At 43.5% G+C, this 24,771-nt stretch overlaps 1 protein-coding gene across 1 annotated transcript; it reads right to left on the bottom strand.

Moving 5' to 3' along the window:
• Positions 1-1,446: 1,446 nt before the first annotated feature.
• Positions 1,447-24,361, bottom strand: LOC106062485 (uncharacterized). Its single transcript, XM_013220752.2, has 3 exons — positions 24,227-24,361; positions 16,985-17,103; positions 1,447-15,746 (listed from the first exon to the last, which is right to left on the bottom strand). Exon 3 carries the CDS (start codon positions 15,664-15,666, stop codon positions 1,576-1,578), a length of 14,091 nt encoding a protein of 4,696 aa, XP_013076206.2. The 5' UTR covers positions 15,667-15,746; positions 16,985-17,103; positions 24,227-24,361; the 3' UTR covers positions 1,447-1,575.
• Positions 24,362-24,771: the final 410 nt, after the last annotated feature.

Genomic DNA, 24,771 nt, shown 5'->3' with positions numbered 1-24,771 from the left:
TGCATGGTTGTTGTTTGTTGTTGTTGTTTTTTTAAGCTTAATTTTGACACTATTTTTCTTAGAAAGACAAAAGTGCATTCCTAAGAGCCAAAGTGGGTTACATAATGCTTATGCTTACAGTAATGTAGATCTAAATGGTGACATTAAGTCTCGAGTCTGCCAGATGGCTTCAACTCATTTTTCTATCTATACAATTCCAACACCTAATTGACAAGTAGATCTTAAGTACCCCGTGTTAAGTTGTGAAACACGAACTCAACAAAGGTATAATGTGCAGTGTTAAGATTTTCGCTTTGTATCCTGCTACTTTGAACATCATGGTCGAGCAGAAACCCAGCAACCTAGGTAACTTAACTCCAAACTGGTTATGGTACAATGTTCTAAATCTAAAACGTTGTACCATAACTCGAGTGTTTTTGAACACAGCTATAACTCGTGTGTTTGAACACAGCTATAACTCTAGTGTTTGAACACAGCTATAACTCTAGTGTTTGAACACAGCTATAACTCTAGTGTTTGAACACAGCTATAACTCTAGTGTTTGAACACAGCTATAGCTCTAGTGTTTTTTAACACAGCTATAACTCCAGTGTTTTTTAACACAGCTATAACTCTTAGTGTTTGAACACAGCTATTAACTATTATGGAGTCGCGATGGCTGAGAGATAAAGCACATGGCTTCAGAACCGAGGTTTCCGGGTTCGAATCCTGATGAAGACTTGGATTTTGAATTTCGGGATTTATGGCGCCTCTGAGTCAACCCAAATCTAATGGGTACCTGACATAAGTTGGGGGAAAAGTAATGGCGGTTGGTCAATGTGCTGGCCACATAACACCCTCGGGACACAGAAACAGATGACCTTTACATTATCTGCCCCTTAGATCGCAAGGTCTGAAAGGGGAACTAAAAGCTTATTAACTCTTATCATTCTTATCGGTTTTATTTAGTTTAGATCTAAATATAGATAATATTATGATTTAATCTATAATAAGACATTTAGATATAGGCTAGATCTAAATATTTATTGGATGACGTGACCATGTATGGGCTTTTATTTTCAAGCAGTTTCTTTAATTTGGGATGACATACTTTTACATAAATTATATATACATTTGGAGAGTTTGCAGATAGGCTTGAAAACTCCCCGATTTAAACACAAATATTGAACGGATGAACTATGCGTTTTAGATGAACACAACATCCATGCTAGAAAGTTTGTCGCATGTGGAATAAGAGAAATTTGTTGGAGCTGGCTTCAGGCGATTCTTGAAAAGTAACATAGAGAATTTAACATCCTTCTGGTAATAAATTGTACGAGTGGAATATAAGACAAAGGGTGCTCCCTTCATGAATGTAATGAAGACTAATTACTCACACACACACATACATACATACATACATACATACACACACATATGCATACATAAAAACAATTATTATGTAACTGAGTCACGAGATATTTAATAAGCTAACATTCTTTTAGTTTGTCGATGGACAAAGATGGAGAGAAACATTTAATTCCTTTCGTTGAAGGGAAAAAAAGGAATAAAAAAAAAGATCGTGTGTCTGCAGTGTCACTGAATCACGGAATTACACGAGTGGAAAGATTCAGACACGGATGAGCTGCCTGGTCTGTTCTCTAGCGCTAACTCCGCAGATTCCATTTCATCGGCGGATGAGGAGTACTCCCCATTCAAGGTGCAGGTGGACTTGATGGTCAGGTCGGAACTCGAATCGGACACGCCCTGCACAGAAGCGATGTTGGCGCATGGCAGGTACACGCAGCTGTTGTACAAGTTACCTTCTTCCTTGTTGGCTGCACCATTCAGCCCCCTCTGCTCCAGCCACTCCGGAGATGCTTTGCTATAGTCGTCTGACTCGCTGACTGCAGTGTTGCTCCTCTGCTTAAACTCACGTTCGTTTAGCACAAATGGAAGATTGGCGTCGCTAGGATTTGAAACATGGCGGTCGTTCTCCGGACTGCTATATTTAGAATCTCTTCGTGTTGATGAACTGTGTTTTGGCTGGGTTTCTTCTACAAGCTTCTTTGGTTTTAACGGGGACTTCGTAATTAGGCACCTAACTGTTCTAGATGGTTCGTTTTGATTGGCTATTTCTGATTTCGTAGCCAGTTGTGGTTCAATGCTTGTGCTGTCAGAGTTATCCCCCAGCTCATGTGGTAAACCTTTGTCATTGTCCAGAGCGATTGTATCAGAGTTATACATGTTCTCAAAGATTTCGACATTGTCGCTTAAAACGAAGGCAGGCAAGGACTTGGGTCTAGGAGACACTGGCTTAGGCTTGATGGACAAACTCTCAGAAAAAGAAATGGTCTGCGAGTCCAGTTTGGCTGCCCGAATCGACTTAGCCAGCGTTTCGTTTGGCGAGCGGAATTCCCTCTGACTGCTGCTTAAAGTGTGCTTTGAAAATCTGGCCAGATGTTCTCTGGTTTCAGAAGCATCATTGCTCACCACATTGAATGATGGACTTTCTCTTTCAACTTTGACCTGATTCTCTTTTCGGGAGGGGCTCAAAGCGTGTTCTCTTTGTGGTGAGGAAATCTGGCAGTTAAGTTGGTTCTTTATGGCTTTCAGATAAGCAATCCCAGGGCTTCTATCAGTAACCGTGAGAGGAAAATCTTTTCTTGGTTTAGGCTTCAAATCGTCCTCTTCACATTCCCCGTGTACGTTTTTAGGACTCTTGTTGCCCAGAAACATTTTAACAAGATCAGAGACCTTGTTCGGGGACGCGCTGTCACGTGATGACGAGATGGGAGAATGCTCTTGTGATCTCACTCTTTCTATGTCTGCTTTCACCTGGCCTCTCCCGGTACTGATAGTTGTCTTTCTAGTTTGAGCATGTGATGGCGAAACGTCATTTACATGGCACAATTTGGTAGGCGACTTTTCGTGCTTTTGCGAGCCAGCAGAACGGCTAGGATGATGTTCAATTAAATTAACAAAGTCCTTAATGTTTATTTTTCCTATGCTAGATCCTTGCGGCTTTTCCTGACATTGTTTTGGAGCACCTTGTTTCCATTCTTCTATAGCTTTTCTGACCAACTGGGCGTGTATCTCGATCTCTTTCCCACTTGAAGTCGAATAATAAGTAGGCTCATTGTCTTGAATGTTGGAATCACATCCCGTTTTATTGGATGACTCTGGTGCAGCGCTTTCATCATCTTTTTGGACAGAGTCGCTTGGGTCACAAACACATTTCTTTGGAGATACGACTTGCTCTGACAAAGAAGGAGTCCTTACTCTAGTTGTGATGGAGGATTGTTGGGTAGATCTAGGTTTGAACTGGTCAATGTTGGGCAACGTTTGCGACTTGTCTAAGCTAGAAGCTTCTGATGTAGTTTGACTAGACAAAGAAGGCGACCAAGGGAGAGACACGGGGGTATGCCTGGAAATGTCATGTGATTCACTATTTTGAGTTAATGGAGGCGTATTGACGCTTACGTCAGTGGTAATATTTTTGTTATCCTTTATATCATTGTATTTTTGTAATGCCTCCACATGTAGAGAATCAGGAAGATGTGTTTTATCCGATTCCTTGGTGCTAAATGTCGAAGCGTAATACATTGCAATTTTTTCTGCAGCGTTCACCGTAGTTTCCAGACTTGCCTTTTCTTGACTGGGAATTAAAGAACCACTTCTTGTCTGAGCATTCGGTTTTATTTGACTTTCTAACGCGGCTTCTGATTTGTTATTAATATCATTTGTATTGAGGATCTTGGCACTGCTTCTTTTTGAAGCGAAAAAACTACGCTCGGAATCTCGTTTGTTACTGCTGGGACTGTCATCCTCCACACTTAGAGACGCTGATGTATGGTCATTTTTGTCACTGGGAGATACGCACCGTGACTTCATCTGATCTGTTTCGCCGAGGGGATGAAGAGTATTGGAGTTAGAGGGTTGCCCAGTACCTTGGTTAACCGAGCTGCTTGCTGAACTAGGACTACTAGTGGACTCCTCCTCAACAAAACCCTGACTCTGCTTCTCCAAGGGACTCGAAATCGCCACAGCATTTGGTCCACTAGTAGCGTTCATGCTCTGCGGTAGAATGACCAAACACACAGGACTTACAGAGTTTGACTCGGGCGAAAGCGGATTTGTTTGAAAATATTCTTTGACGAATTTCAATAATTCCTGCTGGTTCAATCCGAGGCTTTGGTTGTGTTGATCTAATGTGGTATCTTTAACTGGGCTATCATTTAAGATTAGGGGATCTACACTTTTAATCTGGCTACACTCTGTGCTGATATCGTTTCCCTTTTCGACCATTTTTGGATCATGGCACTTTTTGTCGTTAGTTTGGGATTTCGCAATTGAATCCGCAGACTTGACAATACGCGCGTTATCTAAACTCATCGCTGGATCAAAAATTTCTCGTTGCATATCTTGGCTTGCTGACGTAACTAAAGTCGTCGGCTTCACCAGACGACAAAGTGCTTCAATACATTTTGACTCTCTCGTTTGATGGCTGTGCGTGTCTGCGGTGTCAACTTGGTTAAACTGAAGCTGAACTTTTGTATCCGAAGAGCTAATTTTAAAACAATGCTCGTTCCATGGATCATTTATTTTGCTTTGATTGGTATGTAAATAGTCCGTGTTCGTCTGCAGAGTTTCATTGAGAAATAACTGGTCGCTATCCTTAGGTTCACAAACACTTGGTCTCGGTTCTTCTCCCTTGTTGACGGAATCGGTCGGTAAAGGAAATAAGCCTGTGTAAACGTCTTGGTTCGGGAGTTCTTCTATTTTGTCTGAGGAACCAATGTGAATTACACAAGTTGAATTAGATTCAACGCTTGAGTTCTCCCGGCATGTCTGTATTGTTTTCATCTCGGCTGAGTTTACCTGCTTCGCATAAGCGTTAGTTGCATTGATTTGATTGCCTACGTTGTATTGAACACTTTCTGACCCAGTTTGATCAGAAAGATGGAAGTTCGCGCTTTGGGTTGCGACATGTTTAACGGTCGGCCTGCTGTCCGGATAGAACTGGTTTGTTCTACCGTCGTGCACACTGTAATCTTTCAAGCAATTACTAGGAATTTTTGGTGCGATTCTGTCTGCCTCATTATGTGAACTGGTTGCTAATTGGTGGGTGATAATAGGATTGCCTTGCTTCATTTCACCTGGACTTAATTTTACATTACGCTTGCCCAAAACGTTAATTGCCCATCGATCGTCTGCTAATATTGCCCCTCTACCGTCTGTGACTGTGTTTCGTATGAAATTGGGATTAAACATATTTACTTGGTGGTTGTAATGATTCACATTTGCAACATTCGCTTCGCCTTTGCAAAAATGACCAGAGTTGACAGGGGTTGATAGATTGCTATGCTGGTCAGCTGTATAATACACTTGCCCTAGGCTGCGATGTTCGCTTAATGAGTACGGTCCGTTGAAATGGCTCATCGGTAAGCACGCGTAGTCAACCGCACTGACGCGACTATTTTTTAAGCCAGCATCGTGAATAGCGTTTGTGTGGTCCATGTTTTCATGGGGAGGAAATCGGAAGGCCTCCGCGATGCTGCTATTTGCGACCACAGCTCTCGTTTGGTTTCTCTGTATGCTGACTGGATCCACAGCGTGCATACGACAGTGCTCGCTTCTCTGGCTTTTACTGTCCACAATACGGTAGCTGTGAACATTAATAGGCTGGACTCTCTGCACCTGTTGTCCACTGGCGTTAAATATATCCACTTGCTGCGCAAAGTTGCGCGTTTGGTCTACGGAGCTCTTATGTACGATCGGGTTGACATAATGTACACACTTGGCTTTGTCAACTAGATTCGGGGTTGGAAGAAGAGCGCCCTTGTAACTACGTTTAAAGCCGTCATTGAGAAGCCACTCACGACTTTGGGTAGCCGAAGTGCTACCCACGGAGGAAGACACCTCGCTCGCCGTGTCTTCGCCACACGCCTGGTAAGTGTTTGCCTCGGCACCTATGTCGCGATGTGATCCTATTAACGGTTGGTCTACCGCTTTGGCCAAATCGGTTCGGGCGAATACATCTCCCTGGCTCATCAACGGAGAAGGCGCCGTTGTGTTTCCCACAAGACTCGTTGAAGTGTTGGTCACGACACTGGCTTGCTCAGGAGTTTGTAAGTAGGCACGCCTAGAGAGCTGACTGTATGAAAGCGTCAGGTTACACTGGTCAATATAATGGTCAGAATGTGTAAAAGGACATTGTATATTGGTGTGCATGGACTGTCTTGTCTCGTGGAAAACACTGCAGAGAGGAACTTTACTTTCATCTGGTTTCTGGGTAATAATGGTATCACCTACCCATTTACTACAGGCAGCTTGGTTCACGGGCTCGTCTCCTGGTATTTCTTCAATCGTAATCAATGTTTCTGTATTATGAAGAGGCTTGAAATTTATTGGACACGAACTTATAGCTCGGGTCTCGAAACTTTTTGTTGGGTTAAAGGCTGAGTTTTCTGATGTAGACATAATATTTTCCATTTCTGTACCTTCATCTGGGTAATGGGGCACTTGAAATGGATTTTCCCATCTAGCAGTTTTTAATGTAGCATTTTGACTGCTTGGAAAAGACGGTTTATGAGGGCTGAGTAAGTAATAACTGTCTTCATAGCTAGAACAAGTCACTGGCATCGACGCACTACCCTTTCGACCCTGTAGACCACGTCCATTCTGCTCATCAGAGTCTCCCAAAGGTTGGTGCTGAGCAAATGGATGTCTATTCAATGGAACGTAACGTGATCTTTCTTTAACTGTAGGGGAACGTCGCCCAAAAGGTCGCGAGGGGTCTTCTTCTGATATAAATTCACAATAAGAGCTGCAATGCTCAGAAGATTTTGCTTTTTGAATGTTGTTTCTCGTATTGACTGTCAGCAAATTGTCTGCTTCTTTAGAGTCTAGCTGTGGAGACAGTTGGTTGAGGATTTCATTTCTTTCTGCTAAAGACAATGGTATAATTTGACCCGAATCCATTCCTGTCGGAGATAAGGTCTTACGAAGGAACTCATCTGTATTTTCAACAATAATTTTAGGAATCTCCTTGTTCTCCAGCGCAAAGGCATCTCTGATTCTGCGTTTGTTCTCCAGCGCAATGGCGTCCTCGATTTCATATTGGTTCTCCAGCGCAAAAGTATCTCTTATTCCGACTTTGTTCTCCATCACAAAGGCGTCTTTAATTTTGTCTGTATTCTCCAGCGCAAAGGCGTCTCCGATTCTGTCTTTGTTCTCCATCTGAAAGGCGTCCTCAATTTTGTATTGATTCTCCAGTGCAATAGCGTCCTCGATTTGGTCTTTGTTTTCCAGAACAAAGTCGACCTTGATTTCGTCTGTGTTCTCCCTTGCAAAGGCGTTTCCGATTTGATCTTTTTTCTCCAGCTCAAAGGCGTCCTCAATTTTTTCTGTGTTTTCCAGCTCAAAGGCGTCTCCGATTTTATCTTTTTTCTCAAGCCCAGAGGCGTCCTCGATTTTGTCTTTATTATCCAGAGTAAAGGCGTCCTCGATTTTGTCTTTTTTCTCCAGCTCAAAGGCGTCCTCAATTTTTTCTGTGTTTTCCAGCGCAAAGGCGCCCTCGATTTTGTCTTTTTTCTTAAGCTCAGAGGCGTCTTCGATTTTGTCTTTATTCTCCAGCGCAAAGGCGTCCTCGATTTTGTCTTTTTTCTCCAGCTCAAAGGCGTCCTCAATTTTGTCCGTGTTCTCCAGCGCTAAGGCGTCCACAATTTTGTCTTTGTTCTCCAGCGCTAACGCGTTCATAATTTTGTCTTTGTTCTCCAGCGCTAACGCGTTCATAAATTTGTCTTTGTTCTCCAGCGCTAACGCGTTCATAAATTTGTCTTTGTTCTCCAGCGCTAACGCACCCTCGATTTCGCCTCTGTTCTCCAGTACAAAGGCGTCCTCAATTTTGTCTTTGTTCTCCAGCACAAAGGGGTCTCTGATTCCAACGTTCACAAATCGATCGTTATACATAGTGTGAATATTGTTATCACCTAAAAAGTACGCTTCTAGTCTGGCGTCTTCACCGAGAGAAGGTTTGTTTGCACCGCGCTCTAGTTCTGAGCATTCTTTGATGCTTGTGTCCTTTTCAACATTGTACCCCTCAGCTTTCTCTTGCGAAGAACGTTCAGGAGCTTGCTCATTTGCTGGTTCTTTTCTTTCACCATCAGAGGCATTTACGAAAACAAGCTCATCTACACACGGCTGTTTGTGAACGCATATCTCTTGAATGTTCTTAGCAATGAAGGACACACTGTGAGTCTTCATATTTACAGAGATTACTTCGTTCAGCCTGGTCACACCTTTCTCAGAATGTTCGATTACTTTCTCTCGGTTATCTTTCTGAATAGTGTCAATCGTTGGATTCGATTCAGGGATTACAGGCTTGTTCACACTCAGTGCGTTTTCCTGATCCGATTGACTGTGTTCTGACGCAGAATCCAAGTTATCAAAGGAAAGATCAAATTTAATACATTTTGTCGGGTCGGATGTTGTGCTGACGCCTACAACTGCTGGTAGCTCATGGTTGTCTGCAGCAGAGACTTGAGAATGCTGTCCTTCTATTATGACTGGGAGGTCATTGTTTAAAGGCAAGTTTGATTTGTAACTTACTTTATCTTCACTGCTAGGGAGGGAATCCGAATCGATTATGTCGGCAGTGTCCTTGATAACATAGTCAGGATTCGTCTGGGAAGCGTCATTTTCACCGCTCATTTTGTCAAGCTTACGTGTGTCTTTGTCCTCGGTATGGTCTTTATCAGTTTTTAATGGTGTCACATTTTTCGTGTCATCAGGTGACACCGTTTCATGTATTTTATCACTAGCCAAAGACGACTGGCCAGAACAAGGATCAACTAAAGTCGTGCTATGATGGCAATCTTCGTGTTCATGCTGTGTGTCAGAGTCTTTTAAAACTACGCCTTGAGTATTGTGTGATAATTCACCATTAGAGATTGGTGTTAAAGGCTCTTCAGATTTCTCTTTCTTTAACGACATTTCAGCCTTCGCGAATAGTCCTGTTTGCTGGAGATGTGCTTCGAATAGTCCTGTTTGCTGGAGATGTGCTTCGAATATTCCTGTTTGCTGGAGACGTGCTTCGAATAGTCCTGTTTGCTGGAGATGTGCTTCGTTATCCACTTTCATCATTTCGCCCTGTGCGGACACTTCTTTGTCCTTTATAGGTGGGCTGAGTCTGGGACGCTTCTTTTCGAGCAGCTCAGCCACTGGAATGTTTAGAATGGATTCTTTATTCACAGAATGTGGAATTCGAGTCATATTTTCTTTGTCACATGTCAATCTCTTTGGCTCCTTATTTTCGTAAAGCATTTTCTTTTTTTGAATCTCTCTCGATATTTTCATTGTTGGAATCATATCCGCGTGGAGCTGTGTGTGTTTGTCTCTTTGCAGCCTCTCCTCTTCCTCTTTTTTCGGCTTATTCGCTACGCTGCCTTTCCCGTTTGAACGAACAGAGCTCTGTTTTAGATTCTGGTCTTTCTTGTTTGGATCATTCGCAATTGGTTTCGCCGAGCGAGCTTGCGCTATTGTAGCTCTTGTAGACACACTTTCTTGAGCTGTACTCTCTGTAGTCACACTTTCGTCGATGCATCGCACTCGATTGGTCTTCCCATCCTTGACTTTGTTGGACGTATCAGCTTCTTCCTCGCTGTGAGAAGCTGTAGCGTCGCTGACTAGCAAGCCGACAGATTTATCTGTCTTTAAACTGTCAAAAACATCTGCGTTGCCAAACGCGCCAACATTAGTTTTAGTTTTATCTTGACCCGGCTCACAGTCCTTCTTAGGAACTCTCCAAATAGAGTTGGCGTTCGGTGAGGTCAAGGTCTGCGCGTCGAGTTTTTCAGGAATCGTTGGAAGCGGGTTAGTCTTTACCGGACTTTGCAGGCATGTCATAAGTGTATTAGAGTTTGAGTAGAGAACATTGGCGTTAGGGGTGGTTCTACAAACGTTCTCTTTTGGCTTCGATTTTTTTACCAAGGAAGCCTTACTCTCATCCCAAATCTTCGGCCTTGATATTCTTTTAAGCGAGTGAATTTCACATGATTCAGAGTAATATGTCGTGTGGTCAACACCGTATTTTAAGAGGCTCTGGTTTCTGTGACTAGAAAAACTTCGTTCGGAACTGTCTGTGCTTCTCTCGCTTGGAGAACTGTGATCCAACGAGTCTCTTCTGAAGTTTACATTAGGGCTTGAATCTCCTTTCAATGATTGTCTCTCCAGCCTCGAATCACGGATTTTAACTTCTCTGGAACGATCCACTGCACTAGCTCGGAGGTAGCATACAGCCACGCCTTCAGTATTGACGTTTTTTGTGCCCGACTTTTTAACAAAGGGGTAGGTGAATTTTGCGGCTGGCCCACTGTTTAGTTCGCGTAGTGCATTATCCGTAGCTACAAATGGTTTGAAACTTTCTCGTCCTGAAGGCTTAGGTTCCTTTAATAAGTTAAACTTGGGCGGGCTGCTGGAAAGTGGAACTGGCTTTTTAGTACAATTCTTCTTCAATTCAGACATTTTCTCTCCTGAAGTTGCACTGCTTTCGGTCTGAGTGCTGTCGTTTCTTTTAGGGCTAAGTTCTTTAGCCCACAACGTATTCAAAGTACTTAGCCTAAATTTTGAAGATTCAGGCCTGGGAAAGTTTTGTTCTGCTTTCATTTCCCGAAAAGAAGAGAATGACCACTGATTGATGATGCGCTGGTTTTCTTTTACGCGTTCTTTGAACTCCGCTTTCATAATGCTGTACTGGTCAGGAGAAGAACCTTTGCTGACATCTATCCATGTCTTTATTGTTTCGTTAAAAGAAGATTCGTTTTTGCTTGACTGCATGGCCAAGGATGTGCTTTTTGATTTCTCCGCTGGGCAGAGTATACTTTTCAAAGATTCCGACTTGCTATTGATGAAGCGCCCACTTAGCAGAGAAAACAATTGTAAAGCCCCCTCTCGCAGCTGAGGATTCCCTGCGTTGTCTTCCTGCTTCCGTGTTGCTCTCTCGTAAACTTCTCGAACAATAAGCTTATTGATGATGTCCTTATTCCTGTGACTCAATGCAAATTCTAGGAGGTCCCGGGTGGTCATGCCACGAAATTTGGTTAACAGGGAGTTCAATCTGACATCATTTAAGTCTTCACATTCCCCAATGTCATCATCTGCCTGGTTGCCTCTTTCCTCGACATCGTAGGATGTCCCGTCAGTGATTGGCCTTTTTTTGGACCTTGATAAGTCCAATTTGCTAAACTTTTCTTTATTGGTCGCCTTAGACTCCGGCTCGTGATCAGTGCTTAAAGATTTTGGTTCTTCTTTTTTACTTTTCTTTGATTTGTATTTCGGCGGAGACGGGAGTTGTGCTACTATGTGCGACTTTTGATTGACGCTGTCGTTAGCCAAGAGCATATTCTCACTTCCACTTTCTCTTGTACTTCCTTTGACGTCGCGCTGGCGCCACTCCTGTATCAACTGACGACAGTAGCTCTCTATGAAGGAGCGTTGGTCGCCTTTCACTTTTTTAGTGTCATCGTCATCGTTAGCAATCTTTATTTGGTCATCCTTGAATCCCAATGCCCTTAAAACATCACGCGGATCTATGCCATTCTTCTTTATGATAGACGCTATAAGGTTTACACTATCCGCAACGGAAGTGCCTTCGTTTTCAGTCCCCGAGCCGGACCCATGGGCCTTTTCCGGAGTTTTGTAGGGGCTGAGTAGATGATTCTGTTTACTATTCATAGTGTCCGATGTACTCAAAGGTGAACGTGACGAGGCATAGAGCTCAAACGGCGGCCTCACATCAGCAGCCAGATTGGCTGGTGAAGAATACGTGGCGGAGGAGCCGTACTGGAATTGACTAATACGATCTAGTAAAATATGGTGCTTTAAGTCTGTTAGGATACTATGGATTGCTGCACATCGACAAGAAATTTTTTCTTTTTCTCTATTGATGTCCAGCTCGTTGTGGGAAGTGTCAAGGAGGAATCTTTCGGGTAAAAGACGATGCACGGAAGAAGCCGGGAGCATTCTCTTGGATTGCACAATGGATGTGTCTGAGCCGGTCATGTATATTTCATTTCCTTGGCTACTGATTCGAGCTTTTCTCTCTTTGAGCCGATTATACGGCAAAACGAAATGAGTTTTTTGCTCTTTATCTTGCAAAATGTCGTCATTTTTGTTGACATCTGAGCATTGCGGCATTAGTGTATCCTTTGTTGCAATGTCCAAGGCGGTAGGCTTCTTATTGCTTTGAGTATGTATAATTTTGTTTAGCCCTGAAGAAGAATCTGAACTTTCCTCACTTGTCGAGTTCGATGGCCTTTTGACACTGTTTTCAGTAGCATTTCTTTCATGGTCTCTCGGCATCGGACTGTCAAGTTGGTTGAATGAATTTTTGGATATTTTAGCTGGTAAGATTTCTAAAGTTGAAATTCCATTTCCAGTGATATGAGTTTTCTTGGTTTGGGATACCGGTGCATGTTTTGTCAGAACTTTGTCAGAACTTTCTTTCAATTCATTTTGCATTGAAGTGAAAGCACTTGATCTGGGCGTCCTACATCTTTGCACATCTAGAGCTTTGTCAGAACTTTCTTGCAACTCATTTTGCAGAGAAGCGCGAGCCCCCAACCTAGGCGTTAAACATTTTTGCACATCCAGAACTTTACCTGAACTTTCTTTCAACTCATTTTGCAGAGAAGAGCGAGCCCCTGACCTGGGCGTTAAACCTCTTTGCAAATCCAGAACTTTACCTGAACCTTCTTTCAACTCATTTAGCAGAGAAGCGCGAGCCCCTGACCTGGGCGTTAAACCTCTTTGCACATCCAGAGCTTTGTCAGAACTTTCTTGCAACTCATTTTGCAGTGAATCGTGAGCCTTTGACCTGGGTCTTAAACATCTTTGCACATCCGACATCTGTATTTCTATAGGATGTTTTAGTTTTTCGGGCGAATGCAATGTCGTTTGGGTGTTGCTGACGATTTCTTCACTGGGCTTATTCAACGTGGTATGCTGCGTTTTTAATGAATGGGAGCCATGCGTGCTTGGGGCGCTGTGATGTGCTTTAACTAAAGAGTAGTTTCGAGCCTTTGTTGTTTCAGATACCTCAGAGGAGACTGGACTTGGCGTGCTTCGCTGTAGATCGGGGGAGATAGTGCTTTCAGCACCCAAAGCTCGGTACTCCATTTCAGAAGGCGGGAACTTGCTAAACACAGGAGCACAAGAGTCGGGGTCCTTTTTTTCTTCTTGTAGGAACTGTAGCACTGATTGTACAATGTCATTTAACTCGCTCTTTAATTTATCATCTACACTGCCACTGATGTCCGAGATGGTAGCCGCATCTGTGTCATCAGTCAATGCTGTGTCAATTCCTTTTTCAGGGCTTCTTTTGGACTTGCTTAAAATGTTTTTAGTGGTTATTGCGAGGTTCTCTTGAGTTTCTGGCTTCGAGCTGTTATCTTCTATGGGGTCTTGTAACACGGGCTGGACCATCTTGTTGGGAGAAGTAGGGGGATACTCCATCGGCAACATATTAGAAGATTCGCATTCCATTGGTGCTGGTTTCAGAATATCGTCTGCTACTAGCTTATCCCCTACCATTGGACTTTCACCGGCATCACTCGAAGTAACACTACTGTGGTTCATACATAACGATGGTAAAATAGGCTGGAGGCCTATTTTAGACTCTACATCGGCAGTATCAGCTGCTTGTTGTAAGCATTGACCGTCTTTATTGCAGTATGTTTGGTCCTGCCCTGTGGTTTTATTAGCGGCCTTTACTTTGCCCAAGCCTTCCTTTCCATGTTTCATCTTCTTGGGAAGAGATTGATCATCGCTGACGCCCTCCGTAGCGTCTTGTTCTGCAGCTATGGGCAAAGTGGTAGTGTCCCTTTTATGAGCCTCCGACAACGGATCTGTGTACGCCGCCACCATGAAGCCTGTGAGCAAACGAACATCAACAACTCCTGCATTTGGATTATTGGGAGACGTGACATTGCCTTTAGCCAGAGGAGCTGCTGGGCCTGGAAGAATTTTGCCTCGTCCTGTTTTTATATCTGATACGGCTTGGTCTTTTTCCTGATTCGTTCTAACAGACTTGCCTCTATTGATTGGGCTTGCGTAATGTTTTTGATTTATTAACGAGTTGTGTTCCCTTGTTTTACCCTCTTCTCCAAATGAGCTGTGTTTATTTTTAGCACCTTGGCAGGGCTGTAAAGGGAGTGAATTTTTATCTTGATTTATTCTCTCAGAGTCATTGGCTAAGGAGTGGGACCTGGCGTGAAAGGTCATTTTTATAGAACCCTTGAATGTGTCATGGTTTCGCTCGTCTGCTAGCCGACTATCTGTGTGACGCTGTTTGTTAGAGGTCTTAGCGTCAAAATTGGGAGAATGTGTGTGCGTTTTTTTGTTAGTGTCGCTAGAGTTGAGTCCTTGCACTTCTGTCGGAGACGTTGAGGAGATATGCTTGCACCCAGCAGGCGCATCTATTGGTTTCATTGAACCCTTGTTCTTTTGCGCTGGCTTATTCCCTTCAGGCGATTTATTTGGGTTTGGCTGTGATGACTCCTCTACCGTTGGATTCTCAGCTATACATTTTAAAACTGCTTTTTTCGCTATCATGGAGGAAGCTGGCCTGTTATCTCTCTGCCACACTGCTTGTTTGCTGTTCTTCGCTTGACTCTTGGGCTTGGGCGCAGAGCGCTCTTCTTTGCACTTGTCAGTTAAAGGCGCCGGGTGGCGTGGCCCTCCCGCAGCCTGACCACCTTTTGCCGGCTCATTCCCTTTCACCTCGAGAGGTTTGTCGTTCTGAGGAGACCTTCTCGGCGAGCCCCGTCGTTGCTGAGAGTCCGCTGCGCTCTTGGCTGGCTGATCTCCGTGATGGCTTTCGTTTTTGTTTTCGTTGGAGATGATGATAGAGATGGCCGAGTGAGATCGACAAGGAATTATTATTTTCAGGTTTCTTCTCTTGCCGGGAGATCTAGACTTGTGAGCTGCAGTAGCCTTCATCTCCTTGATGTCTTTATACCCAGAATAACGTCTTTCCGTTTTGGAATCTGGATATTTTTGTCGGCATTTTCGGATCTCCGGTTCCAATACAAGGAAGCTTGTTTTGCATGGTCTATTGACGCTTTCAGAGTTTCTCGATTGCTTTTGGACATATCGATCTGATGAGAAGCGGTACTCACTTTTGTCTTTTAATTTGGATGACGACACAGATCTCTTGTTAATGATACGTATGCTTTTGGTGTCCGTGTACAACCTGTGCTCTGCTGTAACATTGCAAGGAAACCTCTGCGACGCTGCTTGCTTTTGCGGAAACGAGGAGCTGTGTTGACTACCCTCAATTCTTCGGAGAAGTTCTGCTTTGGCTGATTTCCTGAGAACTGGTCCGCACTTGGGGTCGTCGCGGGGGTCTCGGCAAGTCGCTCGCTTTACAACGGACTTGACAACCGCAGAGCAACGCTCGCGAGCGATATCGCTGAGCACCGTATCCGAGGAAGAGAGGTAGCCGACGTCGCTGACGTACCCTTTGGTAGAGAGGACGCTGGTCTCACTGCGAACGAACACCGGGTACCCAGGCGTCGTCTGCTTGACTTTAAGGTGACATTTTCCTTTCGACCAGCACTTTTGATCGAAATGTTGGCTATTTTGTTGGCTCGTTTCGTTCTTGACGGAGAGAATACTCATCGCCATGGAAGACTGTCTTCGCAAGTGTCTTATCTTGTTCCCCAACGTTGTCTTGTTAGTTTATCTCCACCATCTTCTAGTACTATCTGTAAAGACACAAAAAGAATCTTAAAATGATTTTATTCTAAATAGTCTCTTACTTGACTTATCGTAAATTAATACAAAAATTTCTAATATTATCATATCTACTTGGTTAATATTCAACTACAGATGTATAACTACAAAGAAAATCCATTTCCTTGTTTACTGAAAAATAAACTACTGAACGCCTGCGCGCCCATCTATTAGCAAATAAGGAAAAGCCCCCTCCCCCCACCCCATAGTTAAAGAGAGACGTCAACTTAACGGCCACATTCCAAAAAAAAGGTCTAGGTTATATTCCAAGTGTCTAGGCGTTATTCCAACTCGTTCGTAAATTCTTTCTTATAATATTTTAACTATTGTGGAAACAATTTCAGAAAGTTATTCATCTAGTTAAGTACTCCAGAAATTGTTTACGGTGTTTATCGAAATGTGAAATACCCGGTACAGGCCTACCTTCTACTACACAGACTTAATTCGCTGGGATTAAATTACTCATCTGAAGGTGTCGAACTGCAGCCAACCAAAGAACTATAAAGTTGAATAATACTTGCATCGTTACCAAAACGTGTTAGATCAAAGCCTAACTTGTTGCATGGAATGTAGATAAATGGACTGTATTTACATGGGCTGTATGTGCATGGAATGTAGATAAATGGACTGTAGTTACATGGGCTGTATGTGCATGGAATGTAGATAAATGGACTGTAGTTACATGGGCTGTATGTGCATGGAATGTAGATAAATGGACTGTATTTACATGGGCTGTATGTCCATGGAATGTAGATAAATGGACTGTATTTACATGGGCTGTATGTCCATGGAATGTAGATAAATGGACTGTATTTACATGGGCTGTATGTCCATGGAATGTAGATAAATGGACTGTATTTACATGGGCTGTATTTGCATGGAATGTAGATAAATGGGCTGTATTTACATGGGCTGTATATGCATGTAATGTAGATAAATGGGCTGTATTTACATGGGCTGTATATGCATGTAATGTAGATAAATGGGCTGTATTTACATGGGCTGTATATGCATGTAATGTAGATAAATGGGCTGTATTTACATGGGCTGTACCGGTATATGCATGGAATGTAGATAAATGGACTGTATTTACATGGGCTGTACCGGTATGTGCATGTAATATAGATAAATGGACTGTATTTACATGGGCCGTATGAAAGAGCGCAGGATAAATGGATGGGTGACGGTCGCTAAACAAGGCCATTCTCACCTTAGCTTCCTAGACCTCTCCAAAGCGGTGCATCTATCCAGGTTTTGACATTGTTGTTCCACACAGTTGGACTACTCTCTTTAATGACGTCATCAAGGATCGCAATCTCGGACAACACTCTGATGAAGACCATGAGCGAGTAACAATGAGTGACCAAAATAGTCGCGAATGGTAGAATACAAAACAATTTCAACCGTATATTCTCGACCTCAAAATATGTTTGTGTGTGTATGTGTGCATGTGTATGTGTGGTTGTGTGTAAAAATGAGCAGACGTCGAATCTTTATTAGTCCCCAACCTCTTTCTACAGACCTGGATGTTTTAAGATGGTAAATGACGATATAAGAAAGTTCAAAGTAATTTTTTTTTTACATTTAATTAGAGTCTACATTATGCATTATTCTTGATACTTCTTCAGCGGCAATTTATCACAATAAAAGCCAGAGGCAGATATATACCGGAATCGGCCCACATGTTGCTTATACAAGTTGGCCCACATATTACTTATACAAGCTCGTCCCGAGACATGACGTTAAACTGCGCTCCTCTTTCCTTAGCACTTTTGGAGCTCAAAAGTGCCCTACTTCTTTTCTATCATTGTGTCTGCCTCCTCTTTTCCTAAGTCTGTCTTCATTGATCATCACACTGTCTCCTTAACTTTAAATTCTCACTACGTCCTAGACCAGTCCGTTTGCCGTGGACTGCGACGGATAAGGGGGGATAAAGAGATCCTGGTGTTTGAGTGGTGGCTATCTGAGGATAAACCACAACAACACAATACTTTGGCTCCAAGTTCCCCTAGACCTGAGACCCAGATGGCCCGCTCTGGGTCAACCGGCTGGTCATGCCGAGCTACCAGCTTAGGTCGTCGACCTATGCTGGAGGGCGGTGGCTGGAGGGTCAATCAGGGAGCTGCTGTATCGGACACATGTCCGATGTAGCAGCTGACTGAGTATAGCACCTGTGTAGCCCTGGCGGGCTCATTCTGGACATCCGAATGGCCCGTCCCCTTGTTGGACTCGATGGCGGGTGGGGAGCACAGGTGCCGAATTAACCAAAATATATATGGACAAAAAAACACACACAAAACTACTTGCCCCAGACCTATGTCTGGGCAAGAAACGACGAATTGACGATAAAAATGAGGAGGTCCCAAAAAGCTGTGCCACCTGGCCATCATTTCTGGTGGTTAGATGCACAGAGGAGGGAAAAAGCCTGACCAAGTTGAGCCCTTTTATTATCTATAAGGGACTAAGTCAGTAGTGGGAGAGCCCAAGAGTGTGTCTAAGCTACACAAAACAATGGAACTCCTTGTAGAAGTAGACAGCAAGACACACTCTGATGGGCTTTTAAGATGCAGAAGACTCTGTGATCTCCAAGTGGAAGTCATGCCACACAAGAGTCTGAACACCAGCAGAGGTGTAATCAGCTCTAGGGACCTACTGGAATGTTCCGAGAGGGAAATAGTGGAGGGCATTGAAGGAGTCACCCATGCCCGGCGCATTACCAGGCGCAGGGAGGGTGAGGAGGTCAAAACCGCCACTATTATCCTCACATTCGGAACTAGGACACCGCCAGAGTATATGAAGGCAGGATACCTACGAGTTCCAGTGAGGCCCTACATACCTAACCCCATGAGGTGCTTCAAGTGCCAGGGTTATGGACACGGCGCGGCAGTCTGCAAGAGGAACACTGTGTGTGCCAGATGTGCTGGAGATGGTCATGAGGACAAGGGCTGCACAGCCCAGTTCAAATGCCCAAACTGTCAAGCTGGCCACTCAGCCTACTCCAAGGACTGCCCTGTGTGGAAACAGGAGGTTGCTGTGCAGGAGTACAAGGCAAGAAACGGATGTACCTTTAGCCAGGCGAAATCGGCTGTACTGGCCCTACCCAAGGGCCAATTCGGCTTGACAAAGACCTACGCCCAGGCTGTTGCTAAGAAAGGAAGATCCCTAGCCACACAGACGGACACATTGACCCCACCACCCCCTCCTCCTCCACCAACTCAGAAGAAAACACCGCCAAAGAACACACCTCTGAAGAAACAAGAAAGCCCTGTTGTCATGCTAAAGAACAGGTTCTCTGTGCTCGCTGATGAGAGCATGGAGACTGAGCAGCATGTCAAAACCAATACTCCGGGAGAACCCGGAGACATCATGTCTGACACAGGTTCTCCTCAGAGAACCCAGCCAGACACCCCAACCTCTACCGAGTTAGAGGTTGACCAACTCCCTAAGGGGAGAAATCAAAGCGGAGAGGATGCCCGAGGTGAGAGAGGAGGAAATAACCTCTGCTCTAACCAGAGGGATCTCCCCTCTCCAGAGAGAAAGACTTCCCCCAAAAGGGGGTTGTCCTCCTCTCCATCCAAACCCAAGAATAAAAATACCAAGGTCACTGGAATAAAGGGAAACCCCTCCGGGGGCCTCCCAAGGCCAAATAGCTCCAAGTAGGTCATCTAGAATAAGCCATGGATTCCAGAATTGTACAGTGGAATTGTAGAGGCCTCAAGGCCAATTACGAGGAAATGCAGCTACTGATGGACTCTGAGACTCCTGTAGCTGTCTGCTTACAGGAAACATTTCTGAAAGATTGCATCAGCTTCCGAAGCTACCGTGCTTACACCAAGAATGTTGAGGATGCAGAGAGAGCATCAGGTGGAGTCTGTATCCTTGTGAAGGATAGCATCCCCCATGAGAGGGTAGAACTACAGACCACACTACAGGCCGTAGCAGCTAGGATAACCCTTCACAAGGTTATCACTTGCTGCAGCCTGTATCTACCACCAGGCGCTCCATTAAACCGAACAGACATGGAGGACCTATTGAAACAACTCCCCCGGCCTTATTTTATCCTTGGGGATTTCAATGCCCATAACACCATGTGGGGATCCAACAATACCGACACAAGAGGTCGTATGCTGGAGGATATCTTCCTCCAACATGATTTATGCATACTTAATGATGCATCACCGACCTACTTGCACCCAGGAACTGGATCATTCACATGCATTGACCTCACCGTATGCGTCCCCGGACTTCTGGACGATTTTAAATGGTCAGTTAGCAATGATCTACGGGGAAGTGATCACTTCCCAATCATCATTACTAACAATCTCCCTTCATTGGGACGACCTCAGCGGTGGAAACTGAATAAGGCCGATTGGGAACAATTCCAAAAAAGATGCTCTGAGGATATCACAGAAAATATCCTCCATGAACAGAACCCAGCTGATACCTTTGCTAGCAAGCTACTAAGTATAGCCAGGAAAGTTGTACCCCTAACCTCTGCAAATCCAAAACGGCCTAGCAAACCATGGTTTGATACAGCTTGCAAAAGTGCTATTGGTGATAGGAAAAAACGACTGGCTGCATTTATAAAGAATCCTTCCCAGGAAAACCTAAAGCTATTCAGGATAGCTAGAGCAAAGGCTAGACAAACCATACGGTCAGCCAAAAGGAATTCCTGGAGAAGTTTTGTCGGCAGTCTGGATGCCAAAACTTCTGCTAGAGCGGTTTGGAAGGCAGTAAGGCGAATCAAAGGGAAAGAATCAAATGCAATAGGGCATTTGAAAAACCAAGGACGAACTGTCACGTCCCCCAGAGAAATAGCTGACTGCCTTGCATCCTCAATAGCAGAAAAATCATCCACTGCACACTACACGCCAGAGTTCCAAAAAGTCAAAACCAGGGAGGAAAGACACCCCATTGATTTCAGGTCAGAGAACAATGAAGACTACAACAAACCGTTCTCGCTTGAGGAACTGAGGGAATCGCTGGACAAGTCACATGACACAGCGCCTGGAGAAGACGAAATCCATTACCAGTTCCTCAAGCACCTTCCCGAACCCTCATTGGCAGTCCTGCTAGGGGTCTATAACTGTGTGTGGCAAACAGGCGCTTTCCCAAATAGCTGGAGGAAAGCCACAGTTATACCGATACCTAAACCGGGAAGAGACGGCTCTGACCCAGCTAACTATCGACCAATAGCACTAACAAGCTGCATCTGCAAAACCATGGAAAGAATGATTAACAGTAGGCTGGTCTGGTACCTGGAAAGGAATAAAGTGATCTCAAACTACCAGTGCGGATTCCGGCAGGGGCGGACAACAACTGACCACCTGGTAAGGCTGGAAGCTTATATTAGAAATGCATTACTCAGAAGAGAACATCTAGTAGCTGTATTCTTCGATATAGAAAAGGCCTATGACACAACCTGGAAACATGGCATTCTACGTGACCTGGCGCTTATGGGGCTTAAGGGACACCTCCCCCGTTTTGTGGAGGAATTCCTGAAAGATCGAAAATTTCAGGTCCGAGTGGGCAACTCCGTTTCTGACACTCATGACCAGGAAATGGGTGTACCCCGGGCAGCATTCTGTCAGTCACCCTGTTCAACATTAAAATAAATAGCATCATAAATGCGCTGTCCCCTGGCATAGAGTGCTCTTTGTATGTCGATGACTTTGTCATTCTTACTTATGGGAAAAACATGAACACCTTAGAAAGGAAATTACAGTTATGTTTAAACAAAATTCAGGGTTGGGCAAACTATAATGGTTTCAAATTCTCAGACTCCAAAACAGTTAGTATGCATTTTTGTAATCTAAGGGGACTCCACCTAGACCCTGAACTATTTATACACAAAAAGAAGATCCCTGTCGTGAAAACTACAAAATTTTTAGGCCTCACCTTAGATTCCAAATTTAATTTTCTCCCCCACATTAAGGAACTTAAGAAGAAATGCCAAAAGTCATTAAACATACTAAGAGTACTCAGCCATACGGACTGGGGAGCTGACAGAGATACCTTGCTGCTGCTCTATCGGAGTCTAATTCGATCCAAGCTAGACTACGGATCCATAATATATGGAGCAGCAAGGAAGTCGTACCTAAAAATACTGGAACCAATACAAAATGCTGCCCTACGTCTCTGTCTCGGCGCGTTTCGTACATCACCTATCCCAAGTCTCCATGTGGAGGCTGGAGAACTCCCCATGGATATAAGAATGAAAAAGCTTGCAATGCAGTATATAGTCAAGCTAAAATCCAACCCCACGAACCCTGCTTTTGACTCCATATTTAACCCCACAGAGGTAGAATTATACAATCGAAGGCCTAACGTCATACAGCCGTTGGGCCTTCGAATGAGAGAACCCATCCAAAATTTAACCCCACCCATTGACCAAATCTCTAAAATAGAAACCCCTCAGAATCCTCCTTGGCTAATGAATAAACCCAAATTAAATTTATCCCTCCTTAATTTCAAAAAAGAAAATACAGACCCAAGCATACTACAAGTCCACTTTAGGGAACTGCAGGAGAGCTACGGAGATTGTGGCACCATCTACACAGACGGATCCAAAATGGAGGGAAAGGTCGCGTGTGCCTGCTCCTTTCGGAACAAAACAATCTCCCGTAGACTCCCCGATGGCTGCTCCATCTTTACGGCCGAATTGCACGCAATATTGCTTGCACTTATGGCCGTAAAAGCATCAGAAAGGAGTAAATTTATAATCTGCTCCGACTCCAAATCTGCATTGCAAGCTTTGGGGCGGATGAAGACTGACATCCCATTGGTACATAAGAGCCTGAAGCTGTTGGACCTAATAACAGCCGACCGTAGGGATGTCACCTTCATCTGGGTCCCCTCCCATGTTGGCATTGAGGGAAACGAAGCCGCAGAAAGAGAAGCAAAGAGAGCCCTAAATCATGCGGTGTCAGGAACCCAAATTCCCTACTCGGACCTGAGACAAAGTATTGCCTCTGCCACCTATCGAGAGTGGCAGAACCGATGGGAGGCTGAGACTCACAGTAAACTCAGGCAGATTGTGGCGGATGTCAGGTGGCGGCCCACATCTAAGGGTCTGACAAGGCGTGGTAGCACAACCATGTCCAGACTTAGGATTGGCCACACCTACATCACGCACTCTTTTGTACTGAAGAGAGAGGAGCCCCCACTTTGTGAGTACTGTGACTCTCGCCTCACCGTGGAACATCGTTGATTGCCCCAGATACCAGGATGTCAGGGCGAAATATTTTAGAGCCACTAATCTAAAAACACTATTTAATAATGTCGACCCTGGGAAGGTACTGGGCTTTATTCGGGAAGTGGGGCTATCTACGAAGATCTGATTTCTGAATTTGTGAACATGCACTATTTACATAAGATTTTTACCAAATATTTAAAATTTTTACTACCTTTACTATTTTAACTGTGAATAGACCTTGATTTTAATTATATGACTGTGTGGAGTCTGGCCCTTGTTGTTTAGAGAGAAAGTGGTCCTTGGGGGACTGCAGGCACGACATGGCCTAAATTGTGCCGATGTGCCTCAAATCAACAAATCAAAAATCTTATACAAGCTGGCCCACATATTACTTATACAATCTGGCCCACATATTGGTCATACAATCTGGCCCACATATTGCGTATACAATCTGGCCCACATATTACTTATACAATCTGGCCCACATATTACTTATACAATCTGGCCCACATATTACTTATACAATCTGGTCTACATATTACTTATACAATCCAGCCCATATATTGTGTATACAATCCGGCTCACACCTTGTCTTGTTTTGCTTTTGTTTGTTTTTTAAGTTTTTGCCGATTGAATCGCATCTCTAAAAAAATAAGTGTTATGTGTAGATGAGGAACAAAACCTAGTACCGTCTGGAATTTATAAGATACGATTTTATAAGAATGGATTGCAGAATGAGACCATACGTAGTGTCAGTATATTCTAAATAAACAAGAGCTCCTTCTTCCTTAATGCTATTAGAGCATGGAACGGGTTGCCTGAGTTAGCCAGGAAAATCAAATCAAGTCTTTAATTAACATGAATGATTACATTAACATACTTATAGGACGTAATTATCTACTCTTTGAAGGAACTTCTGTAATTTATAAGATAGGATAAGATTATCGGAGTGATGCCTTAAAAAGGACATTTCACTTGACAATTGTATCTCTAAAAAAAAAGTTTATAACAGTTTGTAGCTAAATCTAAATCAGAATCATCAATATTATTATTAATATTAATTTAGAATTAATGTTAGTAATATTAGTTCTATTAATTATGATTCTAACTATACAATATTATTATTATTATTATTATTAATATATTCAAATATTCTAATTCTTGATCTACTATCTAGACTTGATTAAATCGAGATCTAGACTCTAGAACAAAGACAAATTAATTTCATAAGAATAGATTAGTCTTAGAAGGTGTTACCAAAGGTTTTGAGGGTTCACACTAAATGTTCTAATCTGAATGTCTTTCATGTTATTCGCTTCTTTGATGGTACACAATAGATCTAGATGTCACACGGTTAAAAGTATTTTCATTGTTTGGAAGACATTTTGGTTCAGCGTGTTTGATGCGGCGCGGTGCTTAACAGCAGGGAAAAGAAACAATGTCGGGATTTCCCGCAATTATGCTAAGTATAATGACCTAGTAGCTACATTAGTTAGACCATGGAACTATACTAATGGAACACCAGCTTCGAGATTTTATGATCAGAGTGCCGTCGCGCATCTTTTTTCGCGCACCATACCGATTTGAAAAATCGATGAGGATGCCAAAGAAGAAATTTACTCCGAGAGCCACTTGGATTGACCTTCATTGAGAGTAAAACTTCCCCACACTATATTTTATTAGATCTGTACAAACTTTATCCATTTTCTGACTATCTGATAAAATAGATACAATTTCCCTGAATAATGGATCGTCACAAAAGATTTTTTTTTAATGCCACTTCGTTAAAATAGGTGTTTCCA

This window comes from Biomphalaria glabrata, chromosome 12 (assembly GCF_947242115.1).
Source record: "Biomphalaria glabrata chromosome 12, xgBioGlab47.1, whole genome shotgun sequence".
NCBI classification, from domain to species: Eukaryota; Metazoa; Mollusca; class Gastropoda; family Planorbidae; genus Biomphalaria; species Biomphalaria glabrata.
This window is presented reverse-complemented; position numbering and strand designations above follow the sequence as displayed.

Coding starts and splice junctions, on each gene's coding strand:
- LOC106062485 (XM_013220752.2), bottom strand. CDS start 15,666: ATGGCGATGAGTATTCTCTCCGTCAAGAACGAAACGAGCCAACAAAAT.